The sequence below is a fragment of the Daucus carota genome, chromosome 2 (assembly GCF_001625215.2).
Source record: "Daucus carota subsp. sativus chromosome 2, DH1 v3.0, whole genome shotgun sequence".
NCBI classification, from domain to species: domain Eukaryota; kingdom Viridiplantae; phylum Streptophyta; class Magnoliopsida; order Apiales; family Apiaceae; genus Daucus; species Daucus carota.
Window position 1 is genome coordinate 49,187,654 of NC_030382.2, and position 15,703 is coordinate 49,203,356.

Genomic DNA, 15,703 nt, shown 5'->3' on the forward strand with positions numbered 1-15,703 from the left:
ATTTAATTTACGAAATAAATTTATAAAATTTCTATCATATTTCAGAATTAAAATAAACAAGATTCAATATTGATACCAAAGTACCAAAGAACTTGGTCATATATTTTTTAATAATAATAATTATTATCATTAAGTGTTTTCAGAAGATTGCGATAAAGACGAATAAGGCGTTGGTAACACTGACTTGACAAATAGAAACTCAAAGAAAATGAAGTGATTATCCATATTGCAACATATAATAAAAGAACCGAAACTCTAGACATACGTCAATATTCGTTTTAATTTTTAAAACTCATACAATTTAATTTACGAAACAAATCTATAAAATTTCTATCATATTTCAGAATTAAAATAAACAAGATTCAATATTGATACCAAAGTACCAAAAAACTTGGTCATGTATTTTTTAATAATAATTATTATTATCATCCAGTGTTTTTCAGAAGATTGTGATAAAGACGAATAAGGCGGTGGTAACACTGACTTGACAAATAGAAACTCAAAGAAAATGAAGTCATTGTCCATATTGCAACATATAATAAAAGAACCGAAACTCTAGACATACGTCAAAATATTTGATATCAAATTACTTTTGGAAAGTTAATTAATTTTGTCAAACTACAATATTAATTTATCAAACAACTACAACAACTGTTAGATCTACAAAAACTCCAACTAGAATTATATATAATGTTTGCCTATTAAATGAATAAAATAATTGCGACTAAAAATTTTGAATTTTTGTTCAAGATTAAAGATGCTATAAACAAACTTATATGTGTTGATCTTGAATATTATTTTCACAATTTAAAAATCATCAAACAACATAGTAATTTTACTAAAATAAAACATACTGTTAGAGTTAAGTTCCATAAAGTCCGCATTAGAACCGCAGTAAGTACCAGTTAATTTTTTTTAGTTTAATCATAAATAATATCTTTAATTTTTCAAATTTTATATATAATTTACAATCTTTAAATAGTTTTAAATATATAGTTATCAATTAATCATTAACATCTTTCAACATTAATAATCATTAGGATCATTATTCTACTCACGAGTTATATTTTAGAACATATTTAGTGTTTAGTGATTTATAAAATAATTGTTTTATCTTTGATTGCAACGATTATATTGTGGAAGATAACCTGCAAATTGTCAGATTTTTACAAATATTGTAAACTAAAAAAATTAAAATGAAAACGAGTAGATTATTTTTAAATAATATTGGACTCCAATACTCTTATTTTGTGGACTTCATTGAACATAGACCCATATTGTTATGAAATAAATTTAAAGTAGGATCAAATTTTAATATATAGAAAGTCTTATACTATTAAATAACAATAATTTAAATATCATTTAAAAATAATAATTTAAATAGGTGTAACAAAAATATGATAATGTAATTAGAAAAAGACATTATTTTTCCAATAAATAACAAATTTTAAAATTTTATTTAAACCCGTGCTTGGCACGGTTATCAACTAGTATATTTAAATTGAGTGTTGTAGAAACTGTTAATCATTTTGTCAGACACAAGTAACTTAACTATGTGACGTGTAACGGTGTAAGCAATGGTTTGCTTTTATTTTCAATTCTAATTTATCGCTTTCGGTAAGAAAACATGTGATGAAGCGGAGTTGAACACAAAATGTAAAACATAAAATTGTCATATATGATCTGTGTTTACATTTGTGACAGTAAAAATAGGACAACCAAAACATATGATTGCCAGTACAATAGCTGTAACTTTTATGCTGAATCACATGCGGACAGATCAAAACACCTTCTGCTCTTGCTGTAAATTTGTCGGGAAAGCACTCGTGAAATTCTTGATTCAGTAAAACATTATTATTGTCTTTTGAATCTGAATATTCGCAGTTTATCGCTCCACTTATTTCACCGCACACTTTCGAAACCGAACATGTCTTGGTTGTTTCCTCGGTTAAATCATCAACTTCCATAATTGCCCTTTCTTCCTCCTTTTCGTCAGCGCCGTTGGACCAATTTGAACCGGCCGCTTGCTCTTTCTCATCTGCCAATGTTCTCACCGAAACCCAGCCATCTGATTCTTCCCAGATTGCCCCCGTCTTTGAAGCTAATTTACTTATCCTATCCTTTCCGAGAAAATCCGAACTTTTGACATTAGCTACGTTTGAGTCGATTTTTGTCGTACCGAATTCAAAATTAAATATTTCAAGATTCTGATCATCATCTTCGTCCGAAAAATTGGAATTTAACCAATCGAGAGTACACCTCGGTGACACCTCAGCATCCACGTCGGATAAACAAGTTGTGAGTAAAAACGGATGCTGCAACAACTGATCACAGCTCCACCTCTCTTCACGATTCCTCCTCAAACACTTGTCCAAAAAATCTTTACCGAGTCGAGACAATTGAGATGGAATCTTCGGCAAATCATCGGAATATCCGATTCGAAACACGGTGTCGAATCCCTTATCTTGCCACGCTGGCTTCCCCGTCACCATCTCGATAACCGTGCAACCCAAAGACCAAACATCGGACTCGGGTCCTTGATACTCACCTCGGATCACCTCCGGCGCCATCCAAAGCGGGCTGCCACGTGGCAACTTCCACTCCTTTGATTCCACCGCGGACCCGAAATCGGCCAGCTTGGCAACACCTTTACTGGACCCCACCAGAACATTTCTCCCCTTGACATCGCAATGCACAATTCCCAAGGAATGCGCGTACTTCAACGCCGACACAACACACCGTGTCACCGGACCGACAATCCCCTCGTCCACGTCAGCTCCGGGAAACTTGGCCAACTCGGCCGCCGTCCCACCTGGCATATACTCCACGTGTAAATTCCGATACGCCGTAGAATTCTCCCTGCTCACATCGTCGCCGAGGTAATTCACAACATACGGCGACGAAAGCGATTTAAGAATCTTAATCTCGTTCTCAAGAGCTAACAACTGGGAGTTTGATGACGTCAGCTCAACCGACTTGACCGCGAAAACGCGACCGTCCGATTCATCAACGGCGAGATTCACGGTCCCGAACGAGCCTTGGCCTATACAAGCCCCCCTGAGCCAGCTACGTTGTACACTTTCCATATTGTGAAAGAAACAGAAAAGATGCAAGTAAACAAAAGTTTGTAAGAGAATATGGTTTAGTTTGGTTTGGTTTGTCTTAGGAGGCGAACTAGTAAATGGTATATATATATAGAGTACGAGAGAGAGAAATAAAAAATAATCGGTAAAAAATAAAACAATTATATTCGTGTTATCCATTAGAAAGATTAGATGACATCTGCATGTCACATATATATAATTGTGTAGTAGTGAAGTAGTAGTTGCGTAGGAGTTAGGAGGAATGATATACTGGCTTTTAGCCTTATCCGAAGATTAATAATGGATAAATACGGAGCCGTTGGATCACGAGATTTTACTTTTTTACTGTGGCGGTGAGATGGGTATTGACAAGTAGATGGAGCATGTGGGCATTAAAAGGGGAATGAAAATAACTGTGGTTGTTTCTGGAGAAAGGCTGGCGGTTGGTGCCAACAAGTTAACATAAATAGTGTCGCAAAGTGGAATCTTCTGTATAGATAGAAGATGTGCTTGATATTTATTCTTGGATTTTTTATTCCTTTTTGAACCGTGGAACCTACAAACACCTCACATCTATTTGTAAATGCATCTTTTCTTTTCTGTACTAATACTTTTTTGTGTGTTTGTAAAACTTCATCTTTCTTTCCGAAAAATAGTAAATTTGAAAATAATGAATTTGATTTAATTTTTGTTATTTAATGAGAATTTGTGATGCAACTTATATCGTATTTATTTGGATCCGGTTTCCTTGACTTTCGTATGTCAGTAGCATACATTCAGCGAAAAAAATGCTGGACAATTGAACCATATTTTTTTAATTTTTTTTGTATGTGATGTTAACATTCGGCGAAAAATTATTTCAATTTTAAAAAAATTTATATTCGACATTTTTCATGTTAGTATGATTCTTATGCGCCGGAACTACAGTCATTTATTTGTAAAGACTTGTGTTTGTTTTCGGATTTGTGGTTAGAATGGAAGTAGTTAGAACTTGGAAGGTGAAGCATGATGAGTTGTGAAAGTAATTAAACAAAGAAAACCAACCCAAAGCATGCAGATGGCACATAATTAAGAAAAGACTGCAAGAGAAAAAAGGCAGGCCACAAGTCCACACGCCAAAACACATGGATAAGTGACAGTTTGAGCGAGTAAGAATTGTGTTTTGGCTGTGTTTGGGCCCACGCATCCGACCTGGCAGAAGATGGTGGGGGCCACGTTGATTAGAAACAGAATCACAGGCCTAAAAGAAGGCAATGGAAGGGGCGGTTAAAAAAAGGGGTGTCGCGTTGTGAGCACAAATGATAACCAACTGTCTCTGCCATCTTTCACGTTGTAAGTGGTGTTCCATTTGTATACTCTTATACGTGTTTCGCCCGGCTCCATGCATAATATTTCTTATTTTATTTTCACTATTCCGTTTATTTTTGTTAGATTTTGTCAAATTAGTTACCCTTTAGTTCTCAACTGGATCAGGATGCTACATGACATATGCACTTACCTTCAAGGCAGTATGATGGTGGTTTGTAGAAACTTCACTCAACCACATCTTTATCTTCATCTACATAACCTATATCTTCTTCTTTTTTCTTGAATTAGAAAAACGTGAATTTAATATATTTTTTATAAAAAAAAGGGTAGTTTCCAATTATATATCTCAATTGTGAGGGTCCATTTATGTATCCAGAAATTAACTTAGTCCAGAAGACTTGAAGTATTTTACTAGAATTTTTCCTAGGATAATAGTTGAATTCTACTCCCTCAATAAGTGATATTTTTTCATAAGGGCTGATAGTAAATATGTGATGGTTTTTCGCAAAAGTTGAAGTATATTTTTTATTTCTTTCCGCTTCTTTGCTAAAATTTGATATTAAAAAAATTGCTTTTAGATTTGCTACTAATTTTATATATTTTCCAGCAAAAAATTGTTTTAGATTTACTAAACCGTTTAACACATTTCTTCATCAAACTTTTTTTTGTAAATGTCTTTAAGAGCAACCAGGACTTAAGAATTTTTACTTAATTAAAATTAATTGTTAGAAAAAATCTTTATTAAAACAATTTAATTTTCAGGTGGAAATTCGTAATACTTTCAACCAAGTACCGATATCCAAAAGTAGTTCATTCCCCGCCAACTACAACAACAAATATCAAACAAAACACACATTTATGGCATACACTTATGTGATGATTCGTATCTCTACGAGATTTGGACAGTTCAATATGTTTTCTGCACTTTAAAAAATTCTAACGTGGAAGGGTGGCAATATCAGACACGACCCGAAACCCGACACGAACCCGACCCAACCCGAAACCCGATTTACTGAGACAGAAATCCGAAAGTGACCCGAAAATCACCCGACAGACCCGAAATGGACCCGAAATGACCCGAAACTAGAATTTCATTTGTAATAACTTCAATTTTTGGTTTTATTCAATTTTAAGTGATTTTAGGTTGACCCGAAATCGACCCGATTGCTGACACGAACACGACCCGTTACCCGAAATCGACCCGATTGCTTGGTGCAGACAGCAGCAAATATAGAGTTGGGTATGGGCCAAAATTTAGGTGAAAATTCGCGATAAGTCTAAGCTCCGGGTGTTGGTTACCATTCATTTAAATTTATCAAAAACGACAAGCACCATGTAGATGCATAGATGACATGTTAGAGGTGAAAACAGAAGATATGTGGATATAAAATGGATAAGTAGGAACTTTTCATTTCACTTATAAGAGAAGTGGTATGACGGTTGTTCCACTTGAACTCTACGCAAATATAGGATATATAAAAGACTTGACCGACCAAAAAATTCCAATTAGTTTAGGTATGGGCGAAAACGAATTGAGATTTGTGAACACAAGGCTATCTAGTTGGGTGTAGTTGGCGTTACACCAAGAAACAACCCATATGGCTTATCTTCTTCCGCTCCCTGGCTCTAACTTGTCCGCCAGATCTTGCCTCGTCTATCTATCTGCAAATCTATAACCTTAAGTTACTAGTACTAAATTTTTGGTTTCCTGTTCCATGTATAATTGTCTCTCATAGAGAAAAGGTATCTTAATTATAAATGATTTATTTTCTTAATCATCCGGTTATCAAATATGTGTTTAAATTAAAGAAATAACAAAAATGACAATAAAAAGTATTTACTGGAAATAATATTCAAAAAATTGTTTTGACAATAGAGAAAACAATTTAGAATCTACATTATTTAACATATTCTAGCTAGTTAGTAAGTACATAATGTGCATGTTTGGGCAACTCTAATAATTCCCTTTTTTATATATAATTTTTTTGAATATAAATGTTAAAAAGATGTTTCGTATTCGTTATTTGACAAAAAAATAAAAATTTCTTTGAGAAGAAAGTAGAATTTTATTTACTTTTTTCTAATAATAAATCCGTCTGAGGAAAAAAATCAATTGAAGAGAAATTAATGGTTAAAAACAAGATTAGACAAATAATCCAAATATCAAGTGCGAAAGAGGAAATTGATGTTTTCGACAACTGTGATCTAAAAATTTAAATTTAGATCATTCATTGTTTTGATCAGTACCAAAAGCATAATCCAAATTACTATTTATATATTATATTAAATTACTTAATCTTAAATTTAGTGTTTAATCATCATATATTATTTTATTATATTTGATAAATTATTTAAATTAAAAATATTATTTTAATATATGTAACTGAATTAAAAACATTATTTTACTCTTCAACTGCTAAAACTTATGGTTACGGGTGAGCTAGAGCTACTATGATGTGGGCAATCGTGAAGACAGTTGAAAGGCAATATATCCAACTCGGCCGGCCTGTCGACATGTTTGGATCAATCTTAACGATATAATACTGAATGTTTTGTTATACTTACAATAATAATGATGGAATATTGAAAATCTGTAGGCTTTTGCAACAAATGCAAATCATAAATCATTTAACCCACTCAATCAAAAACTCAAAAACATTTAATTAGTACATCATTAATCATTTAACTCACTAAACAAAAAAGCATGTTTAAGGATTAAAACTCAAAGCGAGTTAATAAAAACCCATTACGATTCACCATTCTCATAAATCAAGTAACCATTTCAGATAATTAATCCTAAACTAGGACATTCATTTTTTTATTTAAAGTGTAATTAACAAAATAAGGATAATTTTATTTCCCAACTTGCATCGTATCATATATTTTAAATAAAAACAATGCATAAAATAGAGAAAATAGAGAGGTGGCATCATAACCCTCTCACATATCTGTCCACAAAATTTTCTCAACACATGTCTCCATAGAAAAAAAAAAGATATTTCAATCCCTTCCCCTAAATTCCTAAACAGAGCTTAAGAATTCCAATTTTGTGCCGTAATTATATAACATCACATAATAATCACAAGTCTAACATAGATTCAAACTCAAAGATGATCGATCAAACATGAAAGAAGCATAAATAAACACAGATCGGACAGTATCATGAGTGTTGAGTCAACACATTTGTAGTGAGCAAGACAGGAACTGCTGTTTAATGCCACAAAACAGCACGGCATAAACACACAACACCATGAGTACATAAACAAGAGAAAACATGAAAAAACTAATAATAGAGTCGCAAGTTGAGTGCATGCATGAATGTCACTATGATATGAAAAGAGATTAGCAAGAGTATTAAAGTTAATTAGACAGACATGCGAGGACTATCATTAACGTGTGATGTGTGCAGCACCACCCACTTTAACAATCTCTTTTTCGTCATGCTCCTCGACCTTGTCTGGGGTAGGTCTTGCACCGATTTTTTCCTCAAAGTTATGGTTTGATATTAATTACAGGGACTATTACTTTTAGTCATCCGAATTCACATAATAATTACTTTCGTTTGTAGTTGAAAATTCTATCATTTTATTGACACAATATTTACTAATTCAACGAGGATTTATGTTCCGGTGAGAGTATGATATACACAATCCAATTGAATACATTTTCTAGTAATTCACTGAACTTTTAGAAATAGTAACTCGAGTGCTCCTCATTGTCCTCAACTTGGGGATGGTAAGACGGTTTATCCTATATCCACTTTTATGCATTCTTTGGTATTGTTGGTGTGTTTAGCATCTACCTAATTCAAATTGTGATAGGGCTGTTATATTGTAAAAGTTATATGGCATCTCTAATATATTTTTGTGAAGGGATTAAAACTAAAACTTTAAATAGTGGCATCAGAACTGATCATGGAGTTAAACTCCTGAACTCCCGTAAGAAAGACAAGAGATCAATCACTGTACCGATCTTTGTTGGTCACTTTTGGTCTATTGGTTAATGGTTATATGGTAAAAAGTTTTTTTTTTTTTTTTTTTCAAAGCGTGTGCTAAAAAGCTTAAATAAACGAAACCAATAGGTTTCTTTCTCCTTTATAATATTTGCTGACATATAATTATCATTTTTTAATTTTTAAAAATTAGCCAAGGGAGAATACCATGAAAAAACCCGAGTATCCTTCCTAACTAGAGAAGAACACACTAGCAATTTTCTTTTCATTTTAGTGTCTTTCCGTTACAGGCAAATATAAGAATATTCAAAAAATTATTAGTACAAAGAACACACTAACATTTTTTATTTTTTCTTAAATTTCATTTTAACATGTTTTCCCGTTACAGGTGAATATAAGATCACTTGAAAAAGATTATAATGCGTTCGCGAGGTAAGGAAGGAAGAACACCAAAAGAAAAAAATCTCACCATAGTGTTCTCCATTGCCTGTAGCATACTGGCGAACAGTTTAAAAATTCAATTTGCATTGTTTTCCCGAATGGAGGCGTATTAAGAGCACGGTCATTTAAAATTGAGAAATAAGCACACATAAATATAAAATCATTTAAATTTTATTAAAATAGTCAGATTAAAAATTTATTCACAATATTTAATTATATATAAATGAGAAGTAATATTCAATTCCTTTGTTTTTTGTCAAAAAAGAATTTAATACTAGTTTAAAATTATGTTTCCATGACGTGTAGAGTATAATTAAGATAATTATTATATAACAAAAAGGTACTAGATTTTACTTTCGGAACTGCTAATATAATTTTTTATGAATTGATTACAAAATTTTATATATTTATGTATATTATATATCTTTAAAATCTATATTTAAATTATATATTTATACAAAGTATTAATACTAAATTTGTAGTGATAGTTTTAACATATAAAAGAGGCCTTCCCCAAAAAAACATACTATAAAAGAGGCCCGAAACATGAGTTCACTTTCAATAAATCAAAGAGTTACAAGTTGAAGAAGGTTTAAGGTTTCTTGTGTCTAATTAAATTATTGATGTCGTTCTTCGTCTGGTTAGTGAGTGGTGAAATTTGGGCTGGTTCGTTTTGTTCTGGGCCATTTTATCTGTTTTCTCGGACGTCTAATGTTTGAATTATATTTGTTGATTCTGTTTCTCAATGAATTAAATGTATATATTGATCTATTAATTTTTATTAAAAAATATATGAGAAGAATTTAACTTTATAGACCTTCTTTCATTTTTGTTCCTCTCGAATTCAACCTATTTAATAAAATTTTAACTTATGATTTAAAATAAATATTAAGTTATCTACATTAAGTCATTAACCAACAAATATGTAATTGTAATCAAATCAGAGATGATTTCTTTAAAAAAAAAAAAAAAAACAGAGATAAATATACGACTACATAGTTGTCCGCACTGATTAGTAATTCATATCAAGTACAACCTCCCATCCCATGATAATCCACAAATTCATGATAAATATATGATTGCCTAAAGATATAATCGACCAAATTCAAATAACCTCAAGACAACCACGAATTTCACTCGTTTACACTTGCTAAGATTTTCAAATATTTTAAAGTTTCCTTTACTCTCCTGTGAGCTGTGATGGCGATTACTGATTACAGATGACCTTCAAACTCATAGCTAATTTGGATCGCTTGTTGCACAGCTCACACAAAATCACCTTCCAGATTTCCTTGAGATCCCTTTTGAATTTTCTGCTAGAATATTTCGCTATGACCTTATATGTACATAATGTGTAGGAAGCGGATAGTAGAAGCGACCAGGTAATAGAAACCTCAACCAAAATCTCAAGACCTACAAAACTTGATCTTTTCTTGTGCTATACCATTTACTTCAAAGGAGAAACACTTTATATGCTGCCTTCTGTTGTTGACTACTTATAACTTTCATAAAGCGTGAAGCATAACTTACATCATTTAGTTCTTGAAGCTAATCTACTGTCCACAAGTTGCCAGGAATTAATATACCTATTGCTTCTTCGCGATTTCTTCAGTATCCTCGACTAGAATGTCAAGTTTTTTCTGCTGAATATTTCCTCTGCATTAAACTAATTCCTCAACCTCTTTTCCCAATCCCTAAATACGGTTCTCTAATCCCGGATTTAGTTTACTCAGTTATTCCGTTTACATAAATCACAATTATCTGCAACAATTTTACGCCAAAAACCATCTAATTCTCAGTTTCAAAGAGGCCAGACATCATATAACAGACTGCATAACTTGAGCCTTGAAAAACATCTTTTCATCCCTATTTGAAAAAAGATTCAATATATAACCACATATGTAACCTCATTGAGTAAGAAAACACATCAAAATAGAACTCTTGAGAATCATAATGTTAATGCAAGATAAATATCAGTACAAAGTCTTTAGATATCATGTGAATTCATAAATATATCATTGTTTCAGAACTGTGAAATCATAACTGTATCAGAACCAAGAATTAAAGAATTAATGAATGATGTATAAAGAATGAAACAATGTGTTCAGCTGAGCCGCTAATTATTCTTTTTTCCTAAGATTTAACTACGCTCTAGATGAAATCAACAATATAGTCGCTATGTAAATTTCCTGATATGCTAATGTTAAGTCACTCTGTCAGACAAACTCCAGACTATCAACAAAATTGTCTCAATGGAATCAGCATAACACTGATGTCATCAAGGGAGCCTCGCGAAACAGATAGTTCTGCCAGCTTTTTACACACAGCAACTCCTTCAAGCTTATCTATGCCTTCACCATTAGAACGAACCGCATTCACTGCTTCCTGATTACTAACCTGTCAATTAAAAAATACAAGTCAGGCGCCTGCCTTCGAAAACTAAAACAACCTTATAGCAATTCCATTATATTGCAGATAATTGAGAGAAATATGATGTAATTAACATATACCTTATCCCATAAACCATCAGAAGCAAGGATCAAGAACTCAAAATCAGGTTCAATTGCAACGATCTTCGTTTCTGGTTCAGCTGTCACCCATTGCTTTAGGTGTTGATCTCCAATTCCCCTAGACACGGCCAAAGATCCTTGAATTCTCCAAACCCCTGCGCGACCACAATCTACATAACCACCCTGCATAACCATGTAAACAATACCATGAGTTTAAAGAAAATATACAACAAAATTGACAGAACTCAAAAAGGAAGGACACGTACCAGTGCCTCGATTCTACTTTTTTCATCCTGCCTTGAAGGCCGGTGATCTGATGTAAGTGCCTCCCCAACTCCATTTCTGCTAACAACAGCACGGCAGTCCCCGGCATTTGAAACCACAAGCTCCCCCTTCCTGATCAATGCAGTAACACAACACGATCCCCCTTGAGAACCCTCCTTGAGAAACTCTGAATCAGTCATCAAATACCCGCGCTTGACAGCTGCCTCGATATCTTGATCAGCCATTTTCCCTACTTGATCAATCACATTCTTATCCAAATTCGAAGCTGCAAACTCAGCAGCCTTTGCACCTCCATGTCCATCATAAATACCAAACATAGCCTACATACACAATAACATAAACAATTTAGTAACCTTGTCAATCTAAAATACATAAATCATATCACAATCTTACTAATCTAATGCACCATAAAACAAACCCCCAAAAATCTACTCAAAATTCAATCAAAAAAAAACACCCAAATACATTTAATTAACACAATCAAAAACAAAAAGACATATATAATATATAGTTGTAATAAATAAAAATTATACCTGTTTAGAATCTTCATGAATGTTGAGCTTAGCAGAGTAACGATCCTCCATGAATTCTCTCCTCCCTCGTTTACAATAAACAGAATAGCCATCTCCCTCCACCTCCACCGCCTCTCTCCTCCTCTCCTCCGCCGCCCTCGGCGTGTCCACATCAAACCCAAAGCTCAAATTCGCCACCGGAATATCCAGCTTGGCCGGCCTCTTCCGCTTCGAAAAAGTCGGCGAAGAAGTCGCTACAGACCCGCTCGAAACGGTGTCGTTAGAAGCCCTAATCAGCCCACTCGGCGGCTTCCGGAGCTTCGACGGGGAGTGAGTCAGCGTCAGCTTTTCCGGCGAGGAGGCGAGAGAAGTTGGTTTGCAGAAGTGGGCCAGGGACGAGGCTGATGACGGCGAAAAAACCGGTGAGCGTGCAACGGTACAAGACATATTACTTGTGTGTTCTAACGTTCGAATTATTTTGTGTCTCAGATGTTTTAGATTTTAGATGTTTGATGAGATGTATGTATCGGTATGCGTGTATATATATAGGTGGACTGAGGAGGGGTTTCCTATGTGGCTATGTTGTCGTTGGGAAGCCTCTGCTGTGGGGCCATCCCTGTGACTCAATATCCGTGTTAAAGGAGTGTGTTTTTAAGATTTTACATTTTAGTACACTCTCTTGACCAATAGTTTTATTTCAAACATCTACCAGATTTTATTTTCTTGATACTCTTATGGATATTTTATGTATCTTTTTATTATGATATCTAAATAAAATCTATAAATTACTAAATATAAAAACAGATACTCTATTATATGCATCAGATTACTTTTTTTGAACGGCTTCAAAATCCATTTAATATGTGTTGGATTTTTCTTTTAAAATTTATAATACCCCGTAGCTAACAAAATTTCTGAGTCAATGACAATTTATGGCGGATATTCTTAAATATTATGGTCACGAGGATTATAACATAAGCATTAAATTTTATTAGATGTGTACAATTTTATAAAATCTAATAAAATTCAAACATAAACTTCTTAATATATAAATATAATAGTGTAAAAATTTTGAAGAATTACCGATTTATCATGTCAATATTGTTAAAACATAAATTACGTTTAGTCGAAGCGGGTCGAGTTTTCCATTTCCCCATGTTAGAGCATCTCCAACCATCTAAAGCCCTTGGCTAAAAGGTGAGTTGGCATACTTAAAATAAAAAGATTTAGCCAACAGCTCCAAAAACTCAACTCTAACCATGATCAGCTGTTGTCTATAAATTTAGCCAACCTCCTATGGATGGCTAAATTTGTCGAACCTCTACAGGTCTGTAAGAAAATCTGTAGGAAGATTGTACATCATTTATTACCATATTGAACTGATATATTCTATTTTAACAATTTAAAATATTAATAACATACTATTTTTAAATTATAGCCAACCAATATAGCCAGTACCATTGAAGCAAAATGTCATACAGGTTCAACAAATTTTACATAATATTTTATAGGTCCAATTTAGCCAACGATTATAGCCAACGCCGTTGGAGATGCTCTTATCCACCGTAAATTTGTACTACGGAGTACTTGTTATGATTGATTACAACTGTGGTGTGTAATATTAAATAGAGTTTTTTTTTTTTTTGAAAGCAATATTAAATAGAGTTAATTACGCTTTGTAATTCCTAAATTTGCTCCAAACGCAGTTTAGTACTTGAACTTTAAAATCTGGTAATATGCACCATAAACTTAACATTACCGTGTAAGTTGTAACCCCTAGTCACTATTCTGTCCAAATCTGCCGTTAACTTTAACCATTTGAGAGGTAATAGTGTGTATATTAGTTTCCAACAGCTACTTTACTCCCGTGACCCCTAAAAAATTATGTATTATATTTTGAAAATATTTTTGAACACACACAATGATGTAAAAAAATTTTAAAAAATTTTAAAAATATGCATCTAGATTTAGAATCTGAAAATTTATTTTTTTTACATAAACGATGTAACTTATTTTAAAATTTTAAAATAAAAACATATTTTAAAAATTATTTTAACTTTTTTTGCATTGTTGTGTGTGTTCAGAATTAATTTCAAAATATAATACATAAACTTTGAGGGGTCGCATGAGGTAAAGTAGCTGTTAAAAACTAAATATACACACTGTTACCTCTCAAACAGTCAAAGTTAACGGCAAATTTGGACGGAATAGTGACCAGAGTTACAACTTGCACAAGAATATTAAGTTTAGGGTGCATATTGGCACATTTTAAAGTTCGAGTACTAAGAGCAACTCCAAAGAGCTCTCTAAACAAGCTCCTAAGTCTAAATTTTAGGAGCAAATCAAATTTTAGTGCTCCAATGGGCTCGTAGATGCTCTTTAAAAATTTAAGAGCTTACTCTATCTCCTTTCTTTTAAAGAGTATCTAGTAGCTCCTAACCCAATATTATATTAATTTCCCTTCAATCTTCTCTATCTTTTAGTTAACTTTTTCCTCTCATTTATATAAAATATGAATAAGGAGCAAGTATAAAGAGTACCATTGGAGTTCTCATGCTTTTTAGTGTATTAACTTACTAGGAGCCACATTTTATATTATTGTTTAAGGAATGATTTAGGAGCACCGTTGGAGATGCTCCAAACAGCATTTGGAGCAAATTTAGGGCTTACAAATTATAATTAACTCTTATATTTATAACTTAATTGGTCTTCTTATAGTAAGTAAAAATCCTTACTCTCAGTGCATATGTTTAAAGGTCAAATAAAATCCAATTTTTATGTAAAATTGTCTTGATTTTTTTTACATAATTTTACATAATATATATACTAGAAGTTATTCTTAAGTATTGTTCTTATTTTTTGGATCCTTTGAATTGTAGAGGATTCAGGCCTTTGCGAATATTAATGATGTTCTAGCTTTTCCGGAAAAAAACACTAGAAGTTATTCTTCTCATTTTAAATAATGAAATTATATAATTAATATCCACGAAAATAATATATTTAAATATATTGTTAGAGTGCTAAAAAGTTATATATATTATATATAGTTAAAATACCTGAGAAATTATCTTCCGCATCGTTAAAAATATGTGAATATTTAGAGAAAAAAAAAGGTGTACCATGAATTTGGGGGCGGTAGAATAAAAAGAGGAAGTGGGGTCCATAGTCAGCAAGAAAGAAAAGAAGTACAGGGTCAAACACGTAACGTAGTTTAACTACGGGGCGATGAATGGGCTGTGGGCCCATTGTTTATTAGGGAAGGTTAGCTAAACGGGTGTTACAAATCGGATGAGTGTTGTGTTGGTATTAACTGTGTTTAAATATGAAAACGAGTTGAAGGATTTTCTTCGTCTGCTGTCTTTATATCTCTTTCCTTCGCGGTGATGTTGATAAACTATATTCATAGAATTATTATTGCGCGTTTTTTGTTTGCTTTTCTTCTGTGTTGTTTCCTTTCTGTTCCCGCTATTGATTTTTGCTTCTGTTTCCTTTTATTAGTCATTCTCTCCTATTCGATTCCCATACTATTCAATACAAATCAGGGGAGGAGCCGGAAGGCACAGTCAAGGAGTCTGAAAAATAATTTCATAAAAAAAATATTATAGATTGAAC

At 32.9% G+C, this 15,703-nt stretch overlaps 2 protein-coding genes across 2 annotated transcripts; both read right to left on the minus strand.

Annotated features, from left to right (window-relative positions):
- Positions 1-1,547: 1,547 nt before the first annotated feature.
- LOC108207693 (mitogen-activated protein kinase kinase kinase 20) lies at positions 1,548-3,375 on the minus strand. The gene has a single exon (XM_017378127.2). The coding sequence runs from the start codon at positions 3,261-3,263 to the stop codon at positions 1,548-1,550; it is 1,716 nt and encodes a 571-aa protein (XP_017233616.1). The 5' UTR covers positions 3,264-3,375.
- Positions 3,376-10,757: 7,382 nt separating this feature from the next.
- Positions 10,758-12,610, minus strand: LOC108205914 (probable protein phosphatase 2C 25). Its single transcript, XM_017376039.2, has 4 exons — positions 12,113-12,610; positions 11,561-11,899; positions 11,295-11,477; positions 10,758-11,181 (listed from the first exon to the last, which is right to left on the minus strand). Exons 1-4 carry the CDS (start codon positions 12,536-12,538, stop codon positions 11,020-11,022), a joined length of 1,110 nt encoding a protein of 369 aa, XP_017231528.1. The 5' UTR covers positions 12,539-12,610; the 3' UTR covers positions 10,758-11,019.
- Between the last annotated feature and the right edge of the window lie 3,093 nt (positions 12,611-15,703).